At 43.9% G+C, this 27967-nt stretch overlaps 1 protein-coding gene across 3 annotated transcripts in view; it reads left to right on the top strand.

The window, feature by feature from the left end:
- Positions 1–23835: 23835 nt before the first annotated feature.
- Lrguk (leucine rich repeats and guanylate kinase domain containing) overlaps positions 23836–27967 on the top strand; it is a 111879-nt gene continuing 107747 nt past the window's right edge. For all 3 annotated transcript variants that reach the window (XM_057770273.1, XM_057770282.1, XM_057770263.1), the window contains exon 1: positions 23836–24123. In XM_057770273.1, the coding sequence (XP_057626256.1) occupies positions 23836–24123 (288 nt within the window). The remainder of the gene's footprint in view (positions 24124–27967) is intronic.

The raw sequence follows: 27967 nt of genomic DNA, 5'->3' as shown, positions 1-27967 counted from the left end.
TGGAATAAAAGAGAGGGCTGAAGCAGGACAGTTAATCTCACTTTTCACAATGGCTCTAGCATCAGGCCTCCGTGGAAAGAGAGATCCTCCAAGCCTGCCTTCCAAAAAAGCAGCAATATTAAACACCTTGCTTAAACATTTAATACTCTGTCTCCCGAGTACAGAGCTTCATCTCCCGGAAACAGACATTTAACACCTTGCATCCCGAATGCAAAGCTGCATTCCCTAAGAGTGGACATTGAAGGTCTGTCTCCTGAGAACAGACAAGATACTCTGCCTTTCAGAATGCTTTGCCATCCCGAGAGCAAAGCTTTGTCTTCGAGAGCAGAGAGCTAAAAGCCTTGTCTCCCGAGACTCTGTCACCTGAAAAGCAGAGTCCAAGGCCCTACATTCTGACATCGGAAACTTATCTCCCGAGCGCAGACTACAGGGTCAAGAGTAGAGCCTCACTATCCAGCCCCCAGTGTGGTCAGGTGTCCAGCCTGAAGAAATTCAAAAAGCCCCTTTTAAGCTGAGGTTATATGACGCTATTTCATGCATGTATGAGAGGTTAAGAGAAGAGCATAGACGTGCTAATACATATGTTTAGTGTGTGAAAAGTTAAGAGATATCTTATGGATAATTGATAAGATTAGGAAATGTTAATGGATAAGTTAAAGTTAAGAAGTGTTTTATAGATAAGTAATGGATAAATTGTATTAAGGTTAAGAAGTGTTTTATAGACAAGTAATGGATAAGTTGTATTAAGGTTAAGAAGTATCTTATGGATAAGTGATAAGTTAGATTAAGATTATGAATTGGTTTTATGTATTAGGTTTAGTAGGATTAATAATTGTGATATTGAAGTGCCTGTATGTTGCCCATTATCAATCCCCCATGCCTATTAAGATTGTAAACCCCATGGATGCATTGGATATTGAAGTTGCTAGTAAAGAATCATCATAAAACAATTCTCTTGCTTGGTCTGGTCACTCATCGCTCTCTGGGGAGAAAGGCACAGAGTCCTTATAGATATTACTCAAAAAGAACCTGGAGCTCAAGTCCCCCAGCTCGTAACAGAAGGAGAGGAGGTGTTGGCCTGTGTTGCTCAAGCTATCCAAATGTGTTGTTTCTCTGTTATTCCAAATACTGCTGACAAGAACAAGAGACAGAAACTACCCAGGGACCCTAAAAGGAAACAGTTTTCCCCTGGATAAAAGCTAGACGTGCCCCTGATGCTGTCGTGGTTCTGTCCTTAGAGAATGTCAGAGGTGCCGGAAAGGTTTAAACCCAAGTATTTCTAGCTCTGCCTTGGCAGGAGGCCAGGGATACCAGAGGGCCTGGAAGTTGTTTGCCAGAATGTGACCAAAAGTAAGAGGAGGCACCCACACCTCCTGGTCGGGCTAACTGGATTGCACAGCTCTTGCCTATGCCCATATGTCACTGTGGCTTGTGCTAGGAGCCGCGTAGCAGATCAAGGGCATCCCGTCTCCAGGGCTCACTGGGACTGCGCAGGCGCTCTCTGCGTTCTCACTCTTAATTGTTGTGTCCAAGTCCCCGAAGTCCCCGCCAAAGCCAACAAAGAGACCGAGTCCCGTATGTAAAAGCAAAGTCCCGTATTTTAATTGAGTTTGCAAACTCGGTCTCTCCGCATGTCCAACATATTGGAATAAACGGAGAGCCCCGAGCTCAGTTAGAATTGGGTTTTTATAGTAGTGAAGGTAGAGGTGAGGGATTTTTGAGATTCAGGACCCCTGATTGGCTGACATTTGTCTAGGGGTGTCCTGGTGAGTGTGTACTGGCAGGTGATCCTATCTACAGCAGTTGGAATGTTCGGCATTTCCTTTGGATGGCCTGTTTTTGAATGGTACTAGGTAATCTCAGTTTGTGGTTCCTCCTGCAACCAGGTATTGCCTCAGGGTAAACTATTGAGACTCAGGCCTCTTATTAAACTTATTGAGGGCCGAGTTCTACTCTGGCAGGTGGTAATGGTTGGAAGTAAAGAACTTCCTTTGGGTGACCTGCCCAGACTTAGCTTGTCGTCACAGATCCATAACAAGACTCCTCTCTGAACCCGTCTTCTCATTCTCTGTAAATTCCATTCTATTCATGAGACAAGAACCCAGAAACCACTGACCCAGTGCAAGTTCTGTGCAACCATGAGCATCCAGGGTCTTAGCCCCCCTGAGGCACAGCTCACTTGAAGCGAGAGGAAAATCCCATTGAACTCAAGCACTGTTTCCTCTCCTCACTGTCCGCAAAGGCCCCGACACTTGCAAACACTGAAATGTGCATTTAACGAGTTGTCCGTCTGTCTCTCTTTTTGGAAGGACAAAAGTATACAGGATGTGTTGTTTGTCCTGACAGGTCTGGACCCAAACTAAAAACAGAGTCTCCAGCAGGACCCTCTGAGTCACTCTCCCCTGTGGTAGCGGACACAGAAAGCTCCAAGGTGAGGCGGCTCCTGGCTTTCTTCGGAGAGTTAATTAGCCGGTGAGTCTGAGCTCTGGGCCAGAGAGGAAGCTGGATCATCAAAGCATTTTTAATTGCTGCATCTGGAGAAAGGACAAAAGAGGCAGCCTCCTGTAGACCTTGGACGCTTTTAGCTCCACAAGTCCCTTCTTGACGGCAGTGTAGGAGAAGAAGCCATGGGTAAGGGAAGCAGCGAAGGGTCCTAGAATATCACTCACTTGGACCCCATCACAACCACCTCAGTGCTTACGTGTTTCTGTAGCCAGGTTTGGGTGAATCATGTGTGACCCCTTGTCACTAAAGTTTGTCAAGCCAAACAGCTGCGACCGATGCCACGCGAATGGTCTGTCACCGAAACTGCTCAATGGTGCAGAACAATCCAACGAGAGGAAATAGTAACCATGTGTAACTTCAAATGGTCTAATAACCCCATTCAAAAGGGAAAGAGAAACTGAAACTACGTTTAATCTTATCTGGCTTTATAAATACAAAATCTTATTGTTTCATAATAATTGTTAAATTATTGAAGCTTTTTTTTTTTGGTGTTGTTTTCATAAACCAGGGTGCGTTTTACCCCAAAAGTACATGTTAATCCTATCGACCACATTTTGGGTAGTTAGTGGTTGTGAGTGGCCAGTAGCCATCTACTGCACAACCTGGCGCTTGAGCCCTGTGTTAAACTAGCGCTGAAGGCCTGTTAAGGGAACGCTGTTGCCTCCTGGCTCAAAGAATGAAATCCGCCTGTAGGCGGACGTTTGCCATTGTCTTCCATGAGACTCATCCAGTTGGGCCTGTCAGTTGCCTGGTCAAGGGACCGCCCCTCAGAAGACAGGCACACCTTGAACTGTATTAAAGCGGCGGTGTGTGTGTGTGTGTGTGTGTGTGTGTGTGTGTGTGTGTGTGTGTGGATTGGGGGGTAGTACGGGGTGGGGGAAGAGAATTAGGCTTTTAATGAGATCATATCCTTTCCTTCACAGAATTCCCACCTCCTAGTCTGTTGGGCTTACTTAACTTTTTCTTTCTTTCTTTCTTTCTTTCTTTCTTTCTTTCTTTCTTTCTTCCTTCTTTCTTTCTTTCTTTCTTTCTCTTTCTTTCTTTCTTTTTCTTTCTTTCTTTCTTTCTCTCTCTCTCTCTCTCTTTCTTTTCCTTCCTTCCTTCCTTCCTTCCTTCCTTCCTTCCTTCCTTTCTTTCTTTCTTAATTTTTTTTGTCTCTTTCTTTCAGACGCTAGCCAGAGCCAAAGTATGATTTTTCTGGTACTTTGGGCCTCCTTCCTCTTTCTCAAGCTCCCGACCCCCATGTACCTGCTAGCCCATTACATGAATGACTGCCATGCTGGTTTAACTCAAATAACAGGACTGCTCTTTCCTCTTCCTCTACTCCATTCTCCTCCTGGAAGCTGCCGAGATTACAGCTTGCCTGCCCTGTTTTGTTTAGTTTTGGTTTGGTTTTGGTTTGGATGCCATAGAAAGAGTGTTTCCTGGACCTTCCTTGTGAACCCATTCTTAAATTTTTTTATTAAGTGTCTTAGGATTTCTATTGTCATGAAGAGACACCATGACCACAGCAACTTTTATAAGGTAAACATTTAATCGAGAGGGCTTGCTTACAGTTATAAAGGTTCAGTCTATTATCATCATGACAGGGAGCATGGCCGCATGCAGGCAGACGTGGTGTTGGAGAAGTAGCTAAGAGTCCCACATCTTGCAGGCAACAGGGAGACAACTGACACACCAGGCGGTATCCTGAGCATAAGAAACCTCAAATCCTGCCCCCACAGTGACACGCTTCCTCCAACAAGGCCACACCTGATAGCGTCGCTCCCTGTGAGCTTATGGGGGCCAATTTCATTCAAACTGTCACATTAAGAAAACTAAGAACTAAGAACCCCAAGAGGGGACCCTGATTCCTTCATAAAAATAACACAGGAACTCAGGCAGCATGTCCCAAACTTCAGTAACCAAATGATTTGTATTTATCAGCTCTCTAGTTAAGGGATTCAGCCTTGCCTTCAAAATGGGTGATGGTTTGCTTCTAAGATAAGTTTTCAACAAAATGAACTTAGCAGAGTTTGAGCAAAGAATGAGTCACGAATCAGAGAAGGAAGAATGCCAGAGTATGACCAGGTCTGGAAGGGCAGATAAATGGTTCAGGACGATGATGGGAACTTTGAGGTGTTCTAGGAAAGGAAAACAAAGGAGGAGGCTGGCTTCTGCCTAGCCAAGACAGAGCAGGCAGTGAGAGTCAGGCTGATGGAGGGGCGCTGCCTCAATTCTGCTTCTGCAAGGGATTCCTGTGAACACCATGCTGGGAATGACAGCCCGGGGCACAGAATAGAAGTATTTATCAGACTAGAATTGATATAAAATGTTTAATAAAGACTAGACAATGGACAGAAGCACAGTAAGCAAATTCACAGCGAGAATTGCACCCCTGAGAGGGAATTTATGACAGTTATTTCACTCCTAGGCCAATTGTGGGGAGTCATATTTGAATAGATAAGAGGTGAGTAATTCCTGGTTGGGTAGTAAATGTTATAATATCATTTGTCTTTTCTGAAACTGATCATTTAGGATGAGGCACCAGGGGTTGGGATGAGGCACCTGAGGTCATTAGGAATTGGACTCTATTTATGTAGGGTATCACAAGTCACTGGGTCAGGCTCTAAGCAGTCAGCAGTCGGGGTTCCATTACTAGAAAGTGGGACAGTTTGCCTTTGTTTGTTTGTTTGTTTTACCTGTTTATTTATTTTGGCTTTTTGTCTTCAAAGGAGTTGTTATCATTGCCATCACTCTCAGGGAGCAATCTGGTACCCATGAGATGAGTCCTTTTCTAGAGTGCATTCTCCCCATCGGGAGTGATTTTGGGGGGAGAGGGATCCCATCATGATCTGTCCTGTGTGGTTCACTGTTGCTTGAGTTCTTGATGGCTCTCATCAGAGAGATGTTTATTGATCGGGCTCGTCATTTGTGGAATCCAAGGTCACTGCAGAAAAGAATGATTCAGCCGTTCAATAAAGAAAGGCAAAGATGGAGTCCAAGAGAGACAAAAAAGAGTCAGCTAGTGTGGCAGTGTGAATGGGAATGGCCCCCATACACTCATCTATTTGGTGCCTGGTGCACAGTTGGTGGAAATGTTTGGGAAGGATTAGCAGGTGTGGCCTTGTTGGAGGAGGTGTGTCACTGGGGGGTGGGCTTTGAGGTTTCAAAAGATCCATGCTTTTGGAGGATGCTCTTTCTGCTTCCTGCTTATGGATCAAGATGTGAGCTCTCGGCTACCGCTCCAGTGCCATGCCTGTCTCCTTGCTGCCGTGCTCCCCACCATGATGGACTCCTCCCTCTGAACCTGTACCCTCCTTTCTGCTGCCGTTCTGTGGAGCATGAAGCTGTCCTATGTAAGGTCCGCAGCTCCATCTGCAGCATAGTAAAGCATTAAAATGAAGGAAAATACAGGAGGGCAAAGACAGGGGAGATATGAGATCTGGTCATGCTCTACTGGCTGGGTAAGGGGTGACATTTGCTTTCTCTCCAGCCTCTTTTACCTCCGCTGACAGAAGATTCAGCCCTGGTTTACACTTTGCCCACCTTTTCTCTAACTTAGCCACCATATTAGAGTGCGTGTGTAGACCCATGCATGACTGATGCTCACGTTTCTATCGTGTGCTGTCCTTCTACCGTTGCTGGAATGGATCAATCTGAGTCAAGGCACCACTGTAATGGATTAAGTAAAATGCTGCAGATCCTCGAGTGACTGCAGTGGCAGAAACACTGTAGGTCCCCAAGCAGTGGCAGTGGGCAGCAGGTCTTGAGAGCAGCCAGTCCCAGGCAGAGATGGCCCAGTTTCCCGAGTGGCTGCAGCCATGATTCCCAGGTAGGGAGCCATGTGGTGGGTGAGACACCTCGATGGGGCAGCCAGTCTCACAAAGAGACAGACAGATGGGCACGCCATGAGACCATGCCCCAGGTCTCTGAAGGTGGCTGATGGTCCTGGGCAGGAAGCCATGTGGTGGGTGAGAGACAGAGTCATCGATAGGCACGCCATGCAGAGTGAGGTTGGATATTTATTTAGTGGGTTACGGAAGAGAAGGGAAGGGGGATAAGGGGAGAAGGGGGAAGAACAGAGAGAAACGGGGGGGAGTGGGGAGAATGGAGTGAGGAATGCCTCTTAGGGGAGAGACTCTGGCTGCGAGCAGGAAGAAAGATCTGCCTGCCTGGGGGGGTGGATGGGGGAGGGAGTGGGCGGGGCTTGACTCTTAAAGGGACAGGACAGATCATTACATGATCATTACAGTTGCCATCACACATCTCTGAGTATAGTAGGCACTGGACAGCTTCTAGTTAGTTGAATGACAAAAATCTTAGGTATCTTGTAAAAGGACTAAAAGCCGCAAAGAACACAGACCATGGAAAAATGTTTTGCTACTTGAAAGAGGCAAGTCAGGTACTGAAAAGACCAAACTGGGAGGAAGTGTAGACAGGGTGCAGGTGACAGACCCACGAAGAGACCCTGGAATGTCTGAAACTAATATTATCGTATTTTCACACTGGAGAGCCTGAGCACAGGATGACTGCCCTTTGTTGACAGACACCTATTTGATCTCACAAAGAAGAAAGCAGAAGGAGAGAAGTTCCCTGTGGCTCCCTTCGAAATCATGCTGCATTTCACAGAGAAGGCTCTCTAGATTACAAATGAGAGATGAATAGGAAGTGATTAACTGTGCCAGAGTAGGAAAAAGGAAGGCAAAATAGCTTAAGTCACCGTTTAAGCCCTGGAAATATCCAAAGGCAGTTACCACCAAGGGACATGATGAAAGATCCAAGCCAGCCTTTGGCCTAAACAAAGGCAGCCATTTTCAGAATCCCAGGTGACCTCCTGTGGACCCAAAGCCTGTCCTGTGACTAAGAAAGCAGCTAGTGAGTTCGAGGAGCTTAGAAGCTATGTTGCTAAACCAGTAGGAGGAAATAATGCCTCTGAGGAGGAACACGCTCTTCCTTCAGGGAAACCTCCCCATCTTGAAGTTGTAGTATCATTTCTCCTGAGGCTCCTTGACAAAACTCAAAACTTTGCTGACCCATGAAGCACTATGGCTGATGAACAAGCATCTTCTGCCCCCCACACCTCCACCCCACCTCCCACCCCGTGCTTCAGAGAAAACAAAATGAGTCACAGCATATGAACGGGGAGAGTTTAGTCTCCATGAACTTCAAGAACAAAGGAGGGCTAGAGAGAGATTGTTCGGCGGCTGACTGTCCTTGTGTAAGCACAAGGATCTGAGTTCAAATCCCAACACTTATGTGAAAAAATCAGGGGTGTGATGGCAGGAGCACCTGAACCCCAGTGCTGTGGGGCTGGAGAGAAGAGAAGCAAGTGAATCTTCTGATCACCCAGGCTCTAGGAGGGATCCTGCCTCAGAGGAAGGAGGTAGAGAGCAAGATACAGATGGCCTCCTCTGTCTTCCACATGAGGATACAGACGTTTGCTTCTGCCTCCCAAGTTCTGGATTCCTCATGAAATCTTAATCCTTTGGGACCTATTGTTTTAGGGACTGTTTTACAGTAGGCCAGTAGGGTGCCTTCTCTGACTTATTTTCAGGGGAAACACATTAAACAACTTACAGTTCCATAAAGGGGTAAACTTTTTACAATGGTAACAACAAATACCTGACATAACATGAAAGAGGAAGGGGTTGTTGTTTGGGCTCACATTTCCAGAGAATTCAGTCCATGGTCCCTCAACCCACGGTGACAATGTCTGTGGTGGATGGGGGGGGATTTAGATTGATTATTTAGATAAGATAGATTTTATATAGATATGATATATAGATAAAATTTTTTTGAGATACATTCTCACTATGCTTTTGGAAAATCCTTGACTTACCTGGAAATCACTCTATAGACCAGGCTAGCCCCAAACTCATAGAGACCCACCTGCTTCTGTCTCTTGAGTGCTTGGATTAAAGGCAAGTGCCACCACACCAATTGACATTTACTTATTTATGTTACTCATGTACATATTTATATGTGAGGCTGTTTTGCTTACATGTGTGTATATGCCTGCTGCCTGAGGAAGTCCTGAGACTGGAATTACATATGACTGTAAGCCACTATATAGGTGCTAAAAATTGAAGCCAGGTCTTTTGGAAGAGCAGCCAGAGCTCTTAACCACTGAGCCATCTTTCCAGCCCCTAGATACTTTGATAGATAAATAGAGAGATAGACAGACAGACAGTCAGACAAACAGAGTCCAGGGCACTCTGCTGGTACTCGCAGAGGTCTGTTGTTGGTGCTTTTGGTTTGGTTTTATTGCTTTGAGGCAGGGTCTTGGTAAGTAGCCCAGGCTGGCCTTTATTTTGCCATTTTCTTGCTCTACCCACCTCCCCTGTGGCTGGCATTCTTGGCAAGCACCACCTCCCCTTGGTCCTTCTGGGTGCCTCTCATCTGCCATCTTACCCCTGGAGACAGCATTGCTGAGTTAGCTCACACTGCCCAGACGACAGTTCTCGTATTTTTCCGTCTTCTCTTTCTGCGTGTCTTTTCCTGTCTAGGCAGTTCAGATGACAACCGCATCACTATAATGGCAGCCTTTTGGGTGGGGACGGTTGTAAAACAATATAGGTCTCTTTCCCTCTTTACTCAGGAAAACTAATGTCTTCTGTGCCCGAAAGAAAATTAGTAGCAGCCGAAAGTGGAATTTTAATGACACTAAAGTCTAATTGTTATGCAGCTTTAACTTAAAACCCTACCTCCTCTCCACAAGCTCCCATTAATTCATCAGCTAAATAATGTGACTGCTCCCGACATCCATGACATCCAGTTCTCTGCCGGTGCAGCTTTATTGCCACAGTGAAAAATACTTTGTCTTTTTATTTTCATTTTAAAAAACAAGCATAATGAAAATGTAAAATATTGTTTAGGATTTATCTAAGGCGATGTGGCAACTCCTTTGAGAAATGGTCAGATGGGTAGATATGAATCAAACTCAGAAGTCTTCTCTTACTTTAAATCATTATTTGAGTAAAGAGGAGCTTATTGGTCAGGGATATGATTTTTAAACTGTGATTCATAGCTATTAAATTTTTTTTAAAAGGAGTGAATAATTTTGGAGCGATCAAAGGATTAAGATTTACTCATGTAACTTTTGGAAGAGGTTAGTTAGGCTTACAAAATATCCCACACAAGGTAGGTTATTTCCACTAATGATGGGTAATTCTGGTTGTCAGCTTGATTGGAGTCAAAATGCCTAGTGCCTTAAGGAGCTACATCATGGGGCTAGAGACATGGTTCCATGGTTAGGAGCACAGGCTGCTCTTCCAAAGGACCTGGGTTCAGTTCCCAGCTCCCACATGGCTGCTCACAACTGTCTGAACTCCAGTCCCAGGAAATCTGATCCCTCTTCTGGGCTCAGGAACTGTATGCACAGACATTATATGTAGGCAAAACACCAGTACACATAATATATGTGTATGTGTGTATAGTGTAATTATATATATATGGAGAGAGAGAAAGAGAGAGAGAGAGATTGTTTTTTGTTGAAAAAGGAGCTACAGCATTGGGTGTATCTGCGAAGGTGTTTCCAGAGATGATTTACTGAAGGGGTAAGACCAGCCCTGCATGTCCCTGCACCCTGGAACCTTCTACTGCCATCCTTTTCTGCCACGGTGGCCAAGATAAATCCCTCCTCTCTTCAGCTGCTTTTGTCAAGCATTTGATAACCGCAGCAAGTAAAGTAACTAATATACCATCTGAGGTCTGACTCAGCCGTATGATTTTTGACAGCTGTTACTGGGGATGGTGAGGTTGTCTATGAAGGTGGGAGTCACATGCGTCATAGGACTGAAATTAGCAATGAGCATGGCTGCTAGGCAAGGCGGATGCTGCAATTCTGTCTACAGGTGTGCCCAGGAGTCAGCCTCGTGTTAGAAGGTTCTGGATGTGACTTATGCGATGATTTAGTTCTAATTTCATTTTAGACTAACTTAGTCACACTGATCACTAACCGAGGCAGGCCTGATTGTGAATGGCCTGACTGATGCCCAGTTAGTCAATTCACATGCATAGGAGAGACATGAACCAGGAGACGCCACAGTCCCTGTGAGAAGGTTGACAAAATGAGCAAGACTGAATGAACCAGGCCATCCCAGATTTATGCCGTCCTTGCCTGTGATGTCTGACTGGGGAGGCAGAGCATTTCCTGTGCTCACAGATAAGCACTAGGGGAGCCAGGTGTGTTAAACACACAGGGTTGTCACCGCGAATGGCGTGTGGATAATCTTTTATTCCTGCAGAAGGCTGGGAGATGACTTGGTTGATAGTCTGGGAACCTATTCTCTATCTGTATGGTCAAGACCACACTGGATATCCCTCCTGCCCCTCCGATCTTTATCATGAGCTTGTCAATCTACAGAACCCATCGTCATGGACGACATCATATGAACTTTACAGAGAATTCTGATGTGGTCACATCGTAAGTTTTATTGTGCTCACGGGAGTGAGTCAATGATCACCAGGAAAATTTCCTCCAAGGTGTGCCATGAATATGTCCAGAATAAACTACTTAAGGCCGGACTCCCAAAGTTTGAACCAGCTGCTTAGCCACGTTGAACTGAGCTACCTTCTTGCGTCTCTCTGATCATTACTCTGCTGGCCGTGATGGTTGCAGAGACCCCCTCATCCTGATATCACATATAATGTAATGTAACCCAGCCATGGGTTGGCCTTTCATGCTTAATTTGTGAACATATTTCCATGCCTGAGTGGTATATAAACAATGATTAAAAACCTCACTCTCTGGGCAGTGGTGGCACACACCTTTAATCCTAGCACTCAGGAGGCAAAGGCAGGTGGGTCTCTGTTTGAGGCCAGCCTGGTCTACAAGAACTAGTTCCAGGACAGGCTCCAAAGCTACAGAGAAACCTTGTCTTGAAAAAAAAAAAAACTAAAAACCTCACTCTCCCCAACCCCACTTGGTGCTAGGGTTTGAGCCAGGGCTTAGGCATGCTGGGTAAGTGTTGGACTCGGGAGCTAGACTCAAGCCTGATGCTTAATCCAAGAAGCCTGTGTGTTATTTTTAGTTGCATTAGATCTCGGATAGTATAAAATCTTATTATTAGCCAGCTTTTAATAAGTACTTTAATCAGTGCTCACCAGGGGCGCTCACTCTTTCATATTATGTTTTCCCTTTGAAATCTTAACCTTCACAAGGAAAAATATTAGATACTTACACGGAAGCGACCTTATGTAACTCAGTACAATAAAAAAAGGAAAACATTAGTATCTTCCATTCCTTACTTCTCCATTGGTGCTTTCCCCCATACAAAGAAATGAAAAGAAGAGACGAGAGAGAGAGAGAGAGAGAGAGAGAGAGAGAGAGAGAGAGGAGAAAAAGAAGAGAAAGGATTAAGAAAGAAAATAAGTAGGATGGCTGAGCAGGTGAAAACACCTACCACACCCCAGGACCCGAGTTTGAGCCCCAGGATCCACATGTGGAAAAAGAGAACAGAGTCACACAAATTGTCCTCTCACTGCTGCATATGTGCTACAGGAGGGACATGCACACACACACACACACACACACACACACACACACACACAAAGTAAATAGTCGCTAAATGTAGAAGAGGAAAAGGAGGAGGAATAGTGTAGGAGGTCCTTCTGTCTATGTGTTGCTTGTATTGGTTAATGAATAAAGAAACTGCCTTGGCTTAGTTGATAGGGCAGAACTTAGGTAGGCAGGGAAGACAGAACTGAATGCTGGGAGGAAGAAAGGTGGAGTCACAGAGAGACACCATGGAGCCGCCAGAGACAGACGTGCTGAATCTTTCCTGGTAGGCCCCTGTCACATGGTGATATACAGATTAATAGAAATGGGTTAAATGAAGATGTAAGAATTAGCCAAAAAGAAGTTAGAGCTAATGGGCCAAGCAGTGATTTAATAAATACAGTTTCTGTGTGGTTATTTTGGGTGTAAGCTAGCGAAGTGGCTGGGATGAACAAGCGGGCCCTCTCCTTGCAACAGAGGAAGAGGAGGAAGGAAAGAATAAAAAGGTGACTTCTGGCCTCTGTCACTAAACCCACAGCTTCAAAACAGGATGTCAAGTGCCAGGGCGAATATCTCTTTGGACTAATTACTTCCCCTGACTCCTTTCAAATACCATGTTTATGTTCACTTAGCATTCCTATCAGGCAGGGCCTGGCAGGACGCATTAGACTCGCTCAGAATTTTGTAGAGAATTTGATTATTAAGGAAGGAAGGTCAGGGCTAAGGTTGCTGGCAAGTATTGTTTAATAGTAAAACTAACATATGATCCAGAATGAACAAAGTAAACTATGACATATATACACATACATGCATACGAACATACGTACATACATACATACACACATACATAATACCCACAATCAATACCATGGGTGAATCTGGAGTAAATAGGTTAGACATTGAAAGACAAATAATGCACAATCGCATACGGTGACTTTCAAGAAATAAAATCAAACTAACAGAGTAAATGGCCATTTTCATGGGCTTTAGGGAGAGGGCAAGAAGAGGGATGCAGGTCACAGGGTACAGTTTCAGGCAAGATGAATAAGTTCTAGTATTCTAACATATAGTATGGCAATCGTAGTTAATAAAACTGTATCACATTTTTAAATTTGCAGTTTAAAAGAGTAGATGGTAGTTGTTATGTACATACACACAGAAATGGGAAGCGGGGAGAAGAAGGAAAAAAGAAAAGCAAAATAACTATTGGAAGCGGTGGATGTGCTAATAAGCTTGACCGTGGTGATCATTTCACAGTGTATACTTTCAATGTCTGACAAAATGTATAGCCAAGCTATACAGAATTGTTGTCAACTATGTAAGTTGAAACTGAAATTTTTAAATAGAAAGAGACAAATCTTTATGTTATTGGATTTGGCAGTTCTTTTCTGAATATGACATTAAAAACACAGATGACAAAGTAAAAGTAGATAAAGTAGACTATGGGGAAATATTGCCATCCCACAAACCACTATTCTACCTCAAAAGATGTAATCTATGGGTAAAAACAAAACCCATTGACTAGAAGGAAGTGCTCGCAAACCATAGATCTGCCAAGAGTTAGTATAAAACTATATAAAGAAATCCTAGAACTTAAAAAGAAAATCCAAATTTAAAAATGGAAAGGATTTGAAAAGACGCTTTGCCAAAGAAGATCTATACATGGCCAATAAACACAAAAAATTATTGTGTACCAGCACTCATTAAGGAAATTAGATCAAAGTCACAATTCATACTCATTAGGATTGCTGCAAGGGAAATAGAAAATAATAAGCATTGTTGAAAATGTTTAAAAAAAATTATAAACTTGAGGCTGGAGAGATGGCTCGGTGGTTGAGAGCACTTGATGCCCTTCCAGAGAGCCCAAGTCTAAGTCCTGGCACCCACATGATGACTCACAACTATCATGTCTCAAGCTCCAGGAGATCCAGTGCCCTCTTCTGAACTCTAAGCACACATGTGATTCAAGACATACATGGAAACAAAACACTCTTGCACATAAAATAAGTAAATTAAAAAATTGGAAGTCTTGTGCAGTTTGGTTAGGAATGTGCTCGTGTAATTATGTGTGGTCTGGAAACTGCACTTTTTGTTCATGCTACACAGCCCAGGAAGCAGGATCTTGAAGAGATCTTGGCAACCCCATCTTCATCACAGTCTTTAAGTAGAAGCAATTTGCGGTAGTTTGAATGAAAAAATGTGCCCCCCACCCCCCGGCCTGTGCATTGAACACTCAGTCCCCATTTGGTGATGCTCTTTGGGAGACTTGAGTACTCTACCCTCGCTGGAGGAGGTTATGTCACTAGGGGTGGGCTTTGAGATTAAAAGCTGCACGCCACTTACAGTTAGCTCTCCCTGCTCTGTGCACATAGTTGAGGATGTCAGCTCTCTGTCCCCTGCTTTGGCAGATGTACCCTCTGCCATGTTCAAGGCAGCTGGTCACATTGCATCCACACATAGTCAGGAAGCAGAGAGAGATTAGTGTTTGTGCTTAGCTCTCTTTCCCTCCTTTTATTCAGTCCAGACCCCTAACCTATAGAATCGTACCTCTCACAATTAGGGTGGGTCCTTCCACCTCAGTTATCTGACTCTAGATAATCACCTAGAGACATACCCAGAGGGCTGTCTGATGGAGGAAGGTCATTGGTTAATTAATAAAGAAACTGCTTGGCCTGATAGGTTAGAACATAGGTGGGTGGAGTAAACAGAACAGAATGCTGGGAGGAAGAGGAAGTGAGGTAAAATGCCTCAGACAGACGCCATCCTGCTCTTTTCCAGGGCAGACACGATGAAGCTCCGACCCAGGATGGACGTAGGCTAGAATCTTCCTGGTAAGTGCACCTCGTGGTGCTACACACATTAATAGAAATGAGCCAAGCAGTGTTTATATGAGTACAGTTTGTGTGTTGTTATTTTGGGGCATAAGCTAGCCAGGCAGCCAGGAGCCAGGGCTGCAGGAACGCAGCCCGCAGCTCCTTCAACAGCTGTCTTTTCAGTGAGTCTGGATCCTGTTGAGTTGACCACATTAACCATCACAGCACTAAATTCCCAGAGACAGAAAGTAGAATGAAGAAAATGGAATCGTTGCCTAATTGGTGTAGAGCTTCAGCTTGGGAAGATGAAAGAGCTTGGGAGATGGATGGTGCTGATGGTGCTACAGCAGCGCAAATGCATGGATGCCAGTGAAGTGCACACTTAAAGATGCTCACATGATAAACCCCACATTTCTTTAAAGCATACTATGAAGAGCTACTTAGTATAGAAAGAGATAAAATTCAATTTCTCCAAAATGATTTTTATTTAGAATTTTGAAGAAGCCATAAATTACTTCCTAAATAAGTTTGGTCATGCTGGACTCTTGAGTACTTTTTATTTGGCCGGAACAAAAAAAAAAAAAATCAAACCATGCCAAGGAGAGCTGCTAGAGGCAATCTCAATAATTAATGAACTTTGAAAAATACCCTAAGCCTCTAGTTATTTATAATGAAAATATTATGCATACACAGAGCTTTTTTTGTATCTGCACATCTCTTTATAAATCAGATAAATAATTCAAACACAAATTTTCCCACTTGGGTATCTAAGGGCAACGAAGGGCCATGGCCAGGCTTCTATCTACTCTGATGGCTGCATATTTCTGTTCACTGCAAATGTATGCTGGCAATATAATGTCCTATGACTCACCAAAGACCCTACGGCACAGCCCGGGGTCAGGCATCTTTCCGAATCATCCATTTTCTCTTTGAAATCCTAATGTGTAATTTGAAGGGAAAAGGATGTGCAGGTTGCCTGTTTTCTGTTGTATTTCTCCATGCAAGCATGGCTCTTCTAAGACTTATTTTTATTTATGTGTCTGTGTCTGTTGGAGAGTCTGCCATGCAGGTGCTTCTGGAAAACAGAGAGGGTCTTGAATCCCATGGAGCTGGAGGTAAAAAGGCAATTGTGAGCTCTCCAGCATGGGTTCTCAGAGCCGACCTTATGTCCTCAGATAGAACAGTAAGAACTCTTAACACCTCTCCTCTCCAAGCATGGTTCTTATTGTTATTAATTTTGTGTGCATCTTAGTTATGGTGTGCATATAAATGCCCCTCCCCATGTAATACCAGGCTAATGCTTTGACTGTTCAGTCTTCAAATAGTGGCAAGATTTGGGGATGGATGTTCTAGTACTTTTAGTAGGTGAGACTTATTTGGATAAAGCAGGTCACCCGGAATAGGTTTCTCAGGGTACCTTGTTACTGGTCCCTTTCCTGTCTCTCTCTCTTTTTCTGTTTGGCCATGAAGAAACAAGTTATCTTCTCCTAGGTAATTTTGTACCCATAACAGTCCTGCCATTAAGTGCATGGGGCCTAACAACCAGGGACTGAATAAACCCTCTGAAAACATGAACCAAGATTTGCGATTCTTCCTTTAAGTTGCTTCCCTCAGGCACTTTGGTTATAATGATAATAAAGCTAACTAACTGATACAGTCCTAAGCTTTTTAATATTGATAGTGGTTTGCATCTTCAGAAACCTAAAGGAAGGCAGGAGTGTTACGTATATTGTGGTGCAGGGAATGGCAGAGTGTTCAGGCAAAACATCCTTGAGCCTAGCTGGTCGGCAAGGAGGCCGCTAGAGCAGCAGTAAAATGTCAGGTTCTTCCCCTTTCATGAATTCTGTCATTTACTCAGAGCTGCGCTTGTGAGGTTAGCCATTTTTCTGTTTTGGCTGGGCCATGGGACGCATAGATATTTGGTCAAATGCTTTTCTATGTGGATCTGTGAGTGTGTTGCCGGATGAGATGAATTCATGAATCAGTGGACTGTGCAGCACAGACTGCCTTCTTCAGCATGCGGGCATGTTCAACCAACTGAAGACCTGAATGTGGCAAAAGGCCTGGGGAGGAGGGGATTTCTTATACGGCCTGTTTGAGCAGGGATTTTGGTTTGCCCCTGCCCTTGAACTTATACCACCAGGAGTCTTGGTCCTTAGACTTTCAAATACTCCAAGGGCTTCACTTGCTCCTTGGGTCTCTAGCTTGTTGCCTGCAGGTTGTTGACTTCAAAGGCTTCGTACCTGTGTAAGTTAAGTTCTTACTTTTATCTATTAATTCATTAACATACCTAGATCTTGCACACGCACAACTGTGCTGTGTTCGTGTGCATGTGGCATACATACTTACTACCCATTCCATTTTGCTGAAGAACTTCAACTACCAATTCATTCACTTAGGAAGATGGGTAGCTTCTTTTTTGGAGTTGATATTAGCAAAGATGCATTTAGTAAAAAAGGCAGTGCCTATAGTATCCAAGGCTAATATGGGATTAGTCACTTCAGTGAGACTTATGAGAAAAAGGTCTTAACTTCAATTTGTTGGACGGGACAGCGGACAACAGAAGCACTGTTTGTATAAGGTAATTTCTGCGCCTTTCAAACCCCTGGAGCTCAGTGGCTTACAACCACGTGTGTGTCGCCACGACTCTTTCAATTGTCTGGAATGTTCTTTTGGGTCATTTTGATCTATAAATCTGGATTGGCTGGCGAGTCTTCTGGTACAGATGGCCTAGACTGCCCGTATTCACATATCCGTTGATGGAAGGCCAGTGGCTAAGACCATGGAGATGTCGAAGGCAGTGTTTTGCTGTCCAGTAACTCCCCCCCAAGGGATTCCACAGGATAATCACAGAATGGCCAGTAGTCGCAGGAAAGAGTAACCTGATGGCCAGTTATGCCCAAGTCTCTGTTGGTGCCACACTGGCTGCAGTTCTGTTGACCAATGCAAATGACGTGGTCAAGCTCAGAGTCCCACACCATCATGGCAGCACCAGGAAAATGATAGAACTGTGGTGCGCTCACATCTTGAACCACATTGAAGAAACAGAGAGAGCAAACTGAGAAAGAGAGCGGGCTTTTGAAACCTCAAAGTCCGGCTCCCAGTAATTCACTTCCTCCAGCAGGGCCATACCTCCTAAACCTATCTAAATAGGGCCACCAACTGGGGACCCAGTATTCAAATGCCAGAGCCTATGGGGGAATATTTTCAGTCAAACCACCACAGGGAATTTATCCCTCATTCTCTCTCTCTCTTAGCAACCATTAATTGCCTATAGCTCTTCATCTCAGAGTGGGCCTTGTGAGATTTTCCCATCCGCATTGCCTAGTATATTTATAGAGAAAGGTGTATATGTAAAACATTAAATAATTGAAGAAGATGCCATGGATTTGAGAAGGAGTGCTGAGGACATGGGAGGTGAGAGAGGGAGAGGAGGAAATAGTGTAAATGCATTACTCATGTGCAAAACTTTCAAAATAAAATAAATGTTAAGAAGCTTGTGGTGGTTTGAAAGAAAATGGTCCCCGTAGGCCCATAGGGGGTGGCACTTTTAGGAGGCCTTGTTGGCATAGGTGTGGCCTTGGAGGAAGTGTGTCCCTGGAGGCAGGCTTAGAGGTCTCAGATGCTCAAGCCAGGCCCATTGTGGCATTCTCTCTTTCTGTTACCTGCCGATCTGGATGTAGAACTCTCCGCTGCTTCTCCAGCACTATGTCTGTCTGCATGCTGCCACGGTTCCTGCCGTGACCATGATGGGCTATCTGAAATTGTGAGCCAGCCCCAGTTAAGGGTTTTCCTTTATGAGTTGCCATGATCATGGTGTCACTTCACACCAATAGAAACCCTAAGATAAAATAGTACCCCCCAACACACAATTACCTTGAGTTTAAAGTGTTCCGGTCCTAACATACTCGGTTTCCTAATACAGAATGGGGAAAGGGGAGCGGTGTGCGGAGAAGAAGGCGATCCACTTCCTTTGCTTTGTTCAAGGCCCACATTCCAGGCCTGGGTCCCTGTTTAAATTTAGGCAGTAGAGGACCCGTCTTGTCTTCTCTCTATTTCCAGCAAGGTAATGTCTTACATTAGAGTGCCATATCCAGAAAGGGGGAGCCACCAGCCGCACTTATTAAAATGAGGGAAAGCCAGGAAGCAATCAGAGCCAGGGTTAGCAAGCTCTGTCCAACACGGGGGTAACTGGATTCTCTGCCAACAGCTTCCTGCCCTGCGCGCCTCCTTGAGAGAAGTTAAAGGGTCATGGTGCCATCTTTCTGTGTTCTCATTTCTCCCAGTGAGGAAGGATTCAGGGCTAACAGAGATGACCCTGTGCTGCCCGCTGACTGTGTCCTACTGCCTTGGTCTAGCCCAAGACTTCCCTGACCTTGGCACCTACACACACACACACACACACACACACACACAATCTCTTACAGTTGTGGTTTATTGAAAGCTGTGCATACACAGATGTAATTACTGGTGTTTTATACTGAGAGTTTCAACAAATGCCCTGTCCCTCACAGCCTACCCTCTGCTGAGTGCTGTTCTCTTTACCTGTTATCTCAGGGCTGCTATTGCTGTGGCAAAACACCATCACCAAAAGCAAAGTTGGGAAGAAAGGGGCTTATTTCAGCTTCTCAGGTCACACTCCATCACTTAGAGAAATCAGGGCAGGTACTCAGGGCAAGGAACCAGGAGACAAGAACTGGAAGAAAACTGCTTACTGGCTTTGCTCAGCCTGCATAAGCAACTCAGGATCACTTGCCCAGGAGTGGTACCCTCCCTCATGGGATGGGACCGTCCCACATCAATCAAGACAGAACCCCACAGACTTGCCTATGGACCAGTCTTACAGAGGCAATTTCTCAGTTAAGATCCTCTTTTCCCAGAAATGCCTAGGTCTCTGTCAAGTCAACTTACTTTATTTTATAAAGACAAAATCTTCCATTTTGCTGTACGGAATTATAATAAAGGCATCAGTAAGTATAATTCTAGTTTGGCAGGCACATTAGTGAACACCAAACAGTTCAAGCTTAGGCAGTCTGAGGACAGTCACTGCTCCTAGAGGACCATCAGTTCGTTCTGTAGAAGGAGTTGGTTTTCAGATGAATGTTTTGGTTCCTCCTCAGTATAATGTGTCCTGAGTGCACGTGGAAGAGTGATTCTTGGAGTGGATTCGAGGATTCTTTAGTTATACTGAAGAACCTTGACTGTAAGGGTTTTTTTTTTTATTTGTTTATTTGGTTTTTGTATTTTGTTTGTTTTGTTTTTCAAGACAGGGTTTCTCTGTGTAACAGTTCTGGTTGTCTTGAAACTTCCTCTGTAGATCAGGCTGGCCTGAAACTCACAGAGATCTGCCTCCTGAATGCTGGGATTAGCGGTATGTGCCACCACCGCCTGACTGTAAATTTTTTATGATCAGTCTTCCAGAGAAACTTTTCTTTCTTTCTTTCTTTCTTTCTTTCTTTCTTTCTTTCTTTCTTTCTTTCTTTCTTTCTTTCTTTCTTTCTTTCTTTCTCTCTCTCTCTCTCTCTCTCTCTCTCTCTCTCTTTCTTTCTTTTTTTCTTCCTCTCTCCCTCCCTGCCTCCCCCCCCCCTTCTCCCTCTTTTTTTGCCTTCTTTCTTTCTTTCTTGCTTTTTTGCATCTGCATAAAATTGTACTGAAGGCAGCCCATGGAGATGGTCACTCTAAATCAGGCTTTCTGTGAAAGCATGCAAGTGCACGCGCGCGCGCACATGCACACACCTACCTTAGGCCAGTTGTTGAACTTCCTTGAACCTCAGGGGCTCCATCCATCACATGAAGACAAAGGTAGCTGTGAAAATGAAGAAATGAAGAGACCAAATGCATAGCGATATTACATGTCAAAGGCTAGGTTTTATTGTGTTGTAGGGCATTAACCCGTTTTGTCTCTGTAAGAAATATTAAATATGAGTCTTTTCTATTAAGCAACTATGAAACTTGTTTTAGGACAAGAAATTCAGATCTTTTCTCTTCCCCATCCAGTAAGACTTTTTAGAAATTCAGATCTTTTATCTTCCCCATCCAGTAAGACTTTTTAGAAATTCAGATCTTTTATCTTCCCCACCCAGTAAGACTTTTTGTTTTCCATGACAGGGTTTCTTCATGTAGCCCTGGTTGTTCTGGAACTCACTTTGTAGACCAGGCTGATCTTGACCTCACAGAGATCTTCCTGTCTCTGCCTTCCAAGTGCAGGGATTAAAGGCATGTGCCATCACCACCCAGTTCCCATAACTTTTATGCAAATGTTTTAGTACCCCTTACCCAATAAAACCTTTGTTTACACAAAGACCCTCTCCACATTCTCAGATTAAAATCTTTGACCTCCTGGAACCTTCATTTATCTTGCTCCAATTCTTTTAAAACTATGCTCTCTTGGGAGTCTGAAGTCAGACCTCAGCCAATGGGAAAAAGATACAGTTACCACTTGAGTCAAAATAAGCACATCTATACTTCCTGTCTCTGTGTGTCTCTGTGTTCGTTCTTTCTAGTTCACCCTCCTGAACAAGAGTAAAGTTTTGCCTTGTTGAGACACTTCAATTTGAGTGATGGTCTCTGTCTTTGGAACCTCAAACTTATTTCTAACAGTAGACTTAGCAAAGTTATATCAGATTTCCTTCTCTTATTTGTAACATGTGAGCCTGCTCGTTGGGGTTTCTGTATGAGGGCCGGCTTGTTGGGGTTTCTGTCCTGCCTGGTTCCCACAGCCAGCAAGTCCCAAAGAAAATCACACAGAGATCTCCATAAGTTATAAAACTGATTGGCCCATTAGCTCAGGCTACTTATTAGCTCTGGTAGCTTATATTAACCCATATTCTTATCTATGTTAGCCACATGGCTTGGTACCTTTCTCATCTGGGTAGGTTACATCTTGCCTTTCGGTCGTCTGGGCAGGAATGGGAGGAATTGGCTTCCTCCTTCCTAGAATTCTCCTGTTCTCATCGCCCCGCCTCTACTTCCTGTCTGGTTCACCCGCCTATACTTCCTGCCTGGCCAATCAGCGTTTATTCAAAATATGATGGACAGAATACACACAATTCTCCCGTACCACTTATGGATTCTGAATACAGTTGCCATCGTTAGCATTCCCCCATCAACTACTTGAAGAGTGTGTTTCCCTGTGTTCCACTCTAGTGTTTGTATGACAAACATCTTTTTCACATTTTGGAATATACTTTGATAGACCACGAATATACTTTGATAGACCACAAATATACTTTGATAGACCACGAATATACTTTGATAGACCACGAATCTACTACTTTTCTCATCAGGTAGCCATTGGCAAAGTTCTTCGCGCTGTAAATGCTGGTTAAGTTATTGGAAACACACATAGGATTTACATTTTTATAATTTCTGCAAGGGGCGAGCAAACCATCTAGCCCTTCCTAGTTAGGTGGAGCCAGACCCTAAGGCAATGAAGTTGGAAAGAAATCCCTTGTCAGGATCTGTACCTACTAGAAAAGGAATAAGAAGCAAGGCAAACCTAGCAGAGAGACATTTTCATTGTGTCCTTTCCGGTTATGAGCAGTAAGATAATGAAGGAAGGTAATTTTGAAAGCTTTATGTCAGTTTTAATAGTCCCTCAAGCACTAAAAAAGATAATAGTCAATGGATAGTGCCCATAAGGATTTTTTTTCTCCTTCTCCCTTGATAACCATTGGCAGGGATCATTTTGTATTTGTAACTGCTGTCACTGAAGCGTGGAGAAAAGGCCCTGGATGACCAGAGGATGAGGACAACTTCCATGTACGGATCTCTATTGTCGTCATTGCGGCAATAATAGTTATCACCGTTTTGTGGAGCTTAAGGCTGTAGGATTTGGCTTTCATCAAATCACACTAGCATAAAACCATACTTTTAATCCTACAAGAACAAAAGAGAACTATCCAACAGGATGAAAATAATTACCAATGCAGGTCACTTGACTAATACAGTTATTTATGGGATGCTAATAGCTCTTCAGAGGCTTTCAGATACACTGCCAGTCTGATGCACCCTCTCCTCCCTTCCCCTCCTCTCCCCTTCCTAGTGCTCCCTCCCCTCCCCTCCCTAGTCCTCCCTCCCCCCAAGGACTAGGCTTAGAGTTGTATAGGAATGTAAATTACTGCAGATGAGCTTTCAGAAGTCCTTCGGTAGTTTCTCTTCATCATCCACAATGCGAGGAAAAGAAGTGGACTCAGGTCTTCTAAGTCATCTCCGTTACACCCTTATCTCCTCCCGCCGAGCTCTGTGTAGTGTTAAATTTCATTCCTAGCCTTACTAGCTTTCCCACGGACAGAAGTAGGGATGCCAAATCCTTCCTGTACTGACTAGTGTTACATCAGCTTGACACAAATTAGAGTCATCAGAGAGGAACAAGCTTCAGTTGAGGAAATGCCTTCAGAAGATCCAGCTATAAGGCATTTATTTTCTCAATTTGTGATCAATAGGGAAGGGCCCAGCCCATGGTGGGTGGTGCTGTCCCTGGGCTGGTGGTCATGGGTTCTATAAGAAAACAGACTGAGCAAATCATGGGGAACAAATCAGTAAGCAACACCCCTCCATAGCTCCTGCCTCTAGAATCCTATGGTTTGAGTTACTGTCCTGACTTCCTTCAGTGATGTCCAACAATATGGAAGTGTAAGCCAAATAAATCCTTTGTCCCCCACAACTTGCCTTTTGGTTATGGTGCTTTGTCGTAGCAATAGAAACCCTAACTGAGTCTCTTTCAAAGTTCGATGGTATGCATGAAGCAAGACTGGAGATGCTTGTGTGACTGTCATCAAAGGCAGACAGTAGGAGACAAAGAAAAGAGGTGAAAAGGAGGATGAAAAACACAAACAAAAAGGAACAAAACTAGCGACTGAACGTACGGAAGAGAGGAAAGTAAAAGAAGCAGCAGGGAAAAGTACTGCAAAAGTGACTGCCCACATAGATGCCAACAGCCGGAGTGAGCCCGGAGCGGTGGGACTACAACCCCCAGAAGTCTTTGCAGCGCATCTGGTCATGACGTCAATCTCTTAGGTAACGCATATAAACAATATGGCTGCCTACGAGAAAGGTCCCTCGAGAGGGAAAGCGCCCTCTCACCAGCAGGACTTGGGCGCCCCTCGCGCTGTAATCCAGGCAATACTCTCGTTCGCAGCAAAAAGTCGTCGGACACAATGGCCTTCTTTTCCCACGGGACAGAGAACAAAAGGGACTTTCAAAAGCGCCTCCTCCCACCTCCTCCAACAGCTCATCCGCCGCTCTCAGGAAACGGAGACAGACGCGCAGGGCGAAGAGGAATCCTCGGAAGAGTCAGAGGAGTCCGCAATGCTGAATTTGGAGGTGTGCCTTCTCCCACTCCCATCTGCATCCTCACCCCAGTCCCGGGCTCCCTCCAGCTGCCAAACCTGGCTGCCTCAGTTGCAGCTCGCTTCTGCACTTCTGCACCCCACTCATTCTGGCCAGGCGCCCCTTTCCCAGGTGGCGAGGGCCTTTCTTTGCTGCTCATTTCTGTTCTGTTTCTGGTGTTCTTCACCTCCTCTCTGGGGTCGGAGCGGGGTCGGGGCACAGGGGTTTGAGAGGACAGAAACCCTCTAAATACCTGCTTTCTTTTCGTGGCTTCTTATATGTCAGATTACCCACTGCCATTATGAAAAATTATCTGTGTTATTTGTATGGAGGTTATGAGGTTAATGCTTTCAAAATTACCCCTTGATAAAGTTGCTACCTTAGCATCAAGAGGTTTTTGATATCCCCAGTGTGTCTCTCCAAACTGAAGTACTTCTGTACTCTTCCCAGTTGTGGGCTCATCTTCCTCCTTCCTCCAGGGTGAAAAATTGCCTTTTTTGAAATAATCCATATCCTCCGACAAAGTCCAAATAACTTAAAAGTTTTACATATTGCATCTCCTAGGGTATAAGCCTACTAAAGCACTCGCCACACTTCCTGGTCAAGAAGGGAACCATAGCATGATCAGAGAGACAGCTTACCCTCACTAGCGAGAATATTTGGGTTGTGGGAGTGCTCTCAGCATTCCCAACTCTTAGCTAGTTTTCTGCATACTTTTTTTCCTACTCACCCAATCCCATTTTCAACACTTGACTGTATTCCCGCACATTGGGCTGCCCTTTCTTATTCTTGTCTCCGTTTTCACTGCATTTCATTTCTTCCTTCTATTGGCTTCTAATAATTGCTCTTTTTTCAAAATCATAAATTGATTTGTTCCTCTCCCCCACATAGACTTTTATCTTTGTTTTAGCTACTCAGAATCAATATTTTTTTTAATTTCAGTTCTTACCTTTCTATTGTACCCCTTCTTTTCCTTCGGCATAGAAATCAATCGCTTCCGCTTCTTGACCTCTGTGTCATCTCCTAGTCACCTTTCTCCCTGATGTCAAACATTTTTCTCCTCGGTATTCCTTGAATAAGCTCCTTTCCTGGTTTGTCTTATTTTCTTATTCTTCCTCCACTGACCTTCTGTTACTCTGATTCTGCTCTTCCTTGGGCTCTTGTCTGTAATGCCTTTTTGTTCACTTTGAATATTGGATTGATTCCCCCCCCCATCCCTCATTTTGTCTCTCTTTTTACACTTCTCTCTTTGTGGTCTAGTTACATCCTGATTTTGCTTGATGTTGGCCTTAGAAGGGTACCAGAAATGGTGTGCCTACCTACACTCCCAGCACTGCAGGTAGAGATAGGAAGGTAATCCTGAGTTAGAGGTCATCCTGGTCTACACCCTGCCTTAAAAATAATAATAAAAGAATAAAAACAAACTTAAACAAACAAAAGACCATTATTTATTTTATTCTTCCTTTGTTGGTTAATTTTGCTGCCTTCAACTTGTGACTACCACAAATGCAGCGGTGTTTTTGCTCCTTTGAAATGTTTGTATGGTTTCCACCACCTTCTACCCCAGAGGAATTCACAAATGAACCACCAGCATACTTTATGATTCTAATTAGCAAAAGCTCCTTGGCTCTGGGTTCATTAGTGCCATCGTTAATCTGTCTTCAGCACGTCATTAACAAGCCATAGAAGGGGCCGTTCAACTGGTTCGTCCTTGCTGGTTCGGTGAATACGCTGAGAAGAAAAGTTTATTATTTATTCCAGTTACATTCTAGGTATTGATACTGACTTTGGCTTTTCATGGTATGGCTTAGGCTTCAAAATGTGGAATGAAAAGTTACAAACTGAACTGAAGAGTTATAAAGAAGTGTGCATTCATGTTGAGTGGTTTATTTCCCACATCTTATGGGTAATAATGTGGTAGTCATAACCAACAATGCAGCTAGCTTCAAACTCCAGAAGCCCTAATGAATTTAAGAGACGCAGTTGAGACCAGCTGCTTGAAGCAAGCACCCACTGTCTTTGGGATGAAAGTTTTTATGGTCGAGACCTGGGTTAACCTTTTGTTAGGAGCAAGATTTTCAATAAGTTACTTAGCTTATCTAGACCTCAAATACAGGTTTGCTAGTCATTGCTGTCTCATAAGATGACTAAATGATATTCTATATGTAAGTAAAGTGCTTAGTATCAGGCCCATGAGAAAGCTTTGCAGGTAAAGATACTTGCTGCCAAGGCTGATGACCTGAGTTCAATCGATTCCTTGACCTCTGGGTGGAAGAAGAGACTTGGCTCCTCAAATTGTCCTATGACATCCAGACATGTGCAAACACACATACAAATAAAAACTTAATAAAACTTTAAATACTTGACACAATATAGTCCTGATACTATAATAGTAACTCCCATGTTTTAACTGCTACCTGTTGCGGGTATCACGGTGCAGATGTGTGGGTTCATGCAGGTTGGTGAAATGAAGACTCCGCGACACTTTGAGAGTGAACTTAGCCTTTGCAGCCGCAGGGATTTGCAGCCGCAGGGACTTGCAGCCGCAGGGACCACCAGTCTCTGTGGACTGAAGCCCTTTCCCTTAGCTCTGTGTTTACACTTAAGCCAGTAGATTTTTATATGCTCAAAACAATCTGAATGCAGCTTCCAAAAAATACGCTGCCAAGGGCAAATTCCTGATTCATGAGGTACCACGATTTTCTGGGTTTTCCCTAACCAAGTTTTGTATCAGCTTTGTATCCACGGGAAACTCTCAGACAAGATTTGCATAGGGTGTTTTTGATCTTAGCCATTCTGACTGGTGTAAGATGGTATCTCAGAGTCGTTTTGATTTGCACACCCTGATGCTAAGGATGTTGAACATTTCCTTAAGTATCTTTTGGCCATTTGAGATTCTCCTGTTGAGAATTCTCTGTTTAGATCTGTACCCCATTTTTTAATTGGATTATTTAGAATTTTGATTTCTAATTTCTTGAGTTTTTTATACATTTTGGAGCTCAGTCCTCTGTCTCATGTGGGGTTGGTGAAGATCTTTTCCCATTCAGTAGGCTGCCTTATTGTCTTATTGACCGCGTCCTTTGCTTTACAGAAGCTTCTCAGTTTCAGGAGGTCCCATTTATTGTTTCTCTCAGTGTCTGTCTTACTGGTGTTATATTTAGGAAGTGATCTCCTGTGCCCATGCATTCAACGCTACTTCCCATTTTCTCTTCTATCAGGTTCATTGTGGCTGGATTTATTTATATTGAGGTCTTTAATCCATTTGGACTTGAGTTTTGTGCATGGGGATAGATATGGGTCTATTTGCATTCTTCTGCATGTTGATATCTAGTTATGCCAGCACCATTTGTTGAAGATGTTTTCTTTTTTCCATTGTATAATTTTAGCTTCTTTGTCAAAAGTCAGGTGTTCATGGTGTAGTTTTAATTACTGTAGCTCTATAATAGAGCTTGATGTCAAGGATGGTGATGCTTCTGAAAGTTCCTTTATTGTACAGGATTGTTTTGGCTATCCTGGGGTTTTTGTTTTTCCATATGAAGTTGATTATTGTTCAAGGTCTGTGAAGAATTGTGTTGGGGTTTTGATGGGGATTGCATTGAATCTATAGATTAATTTTGTTAGGATTACAACATCAATGATAGCTTATGCTGGAGAGGATGTGGAGTAATGTGAACACTCCTCCATTGCTGTTAGGAATGCAAACTTGTACCACCACTCTGGAAATCAGTATGGTGGTTTCTCAGAAAATTGGGAATCCACCTACCTCAGGATCCAGCAATACCACTATTGGGCATATACCCAAAGGATACTCAATCATACTACAAGGACATTTGTTCAA

Source organism: Chionomys nivalis, chromosome 1, assembly GCF_950005125.1.
Source record: "Chionomys nivalis chromosome 1, mChiNiv1.1, whole genome shotgun sequence".
Lineage (NCBI taxonomy): Eukaryota > Metazoa > Chordata > Mammalia > Rodentia > Cricetidae > Chionomys > Chionomys nivalis.
This window is presented reverse-complemented; position numbering and strand designations above follow the sequence as displayed.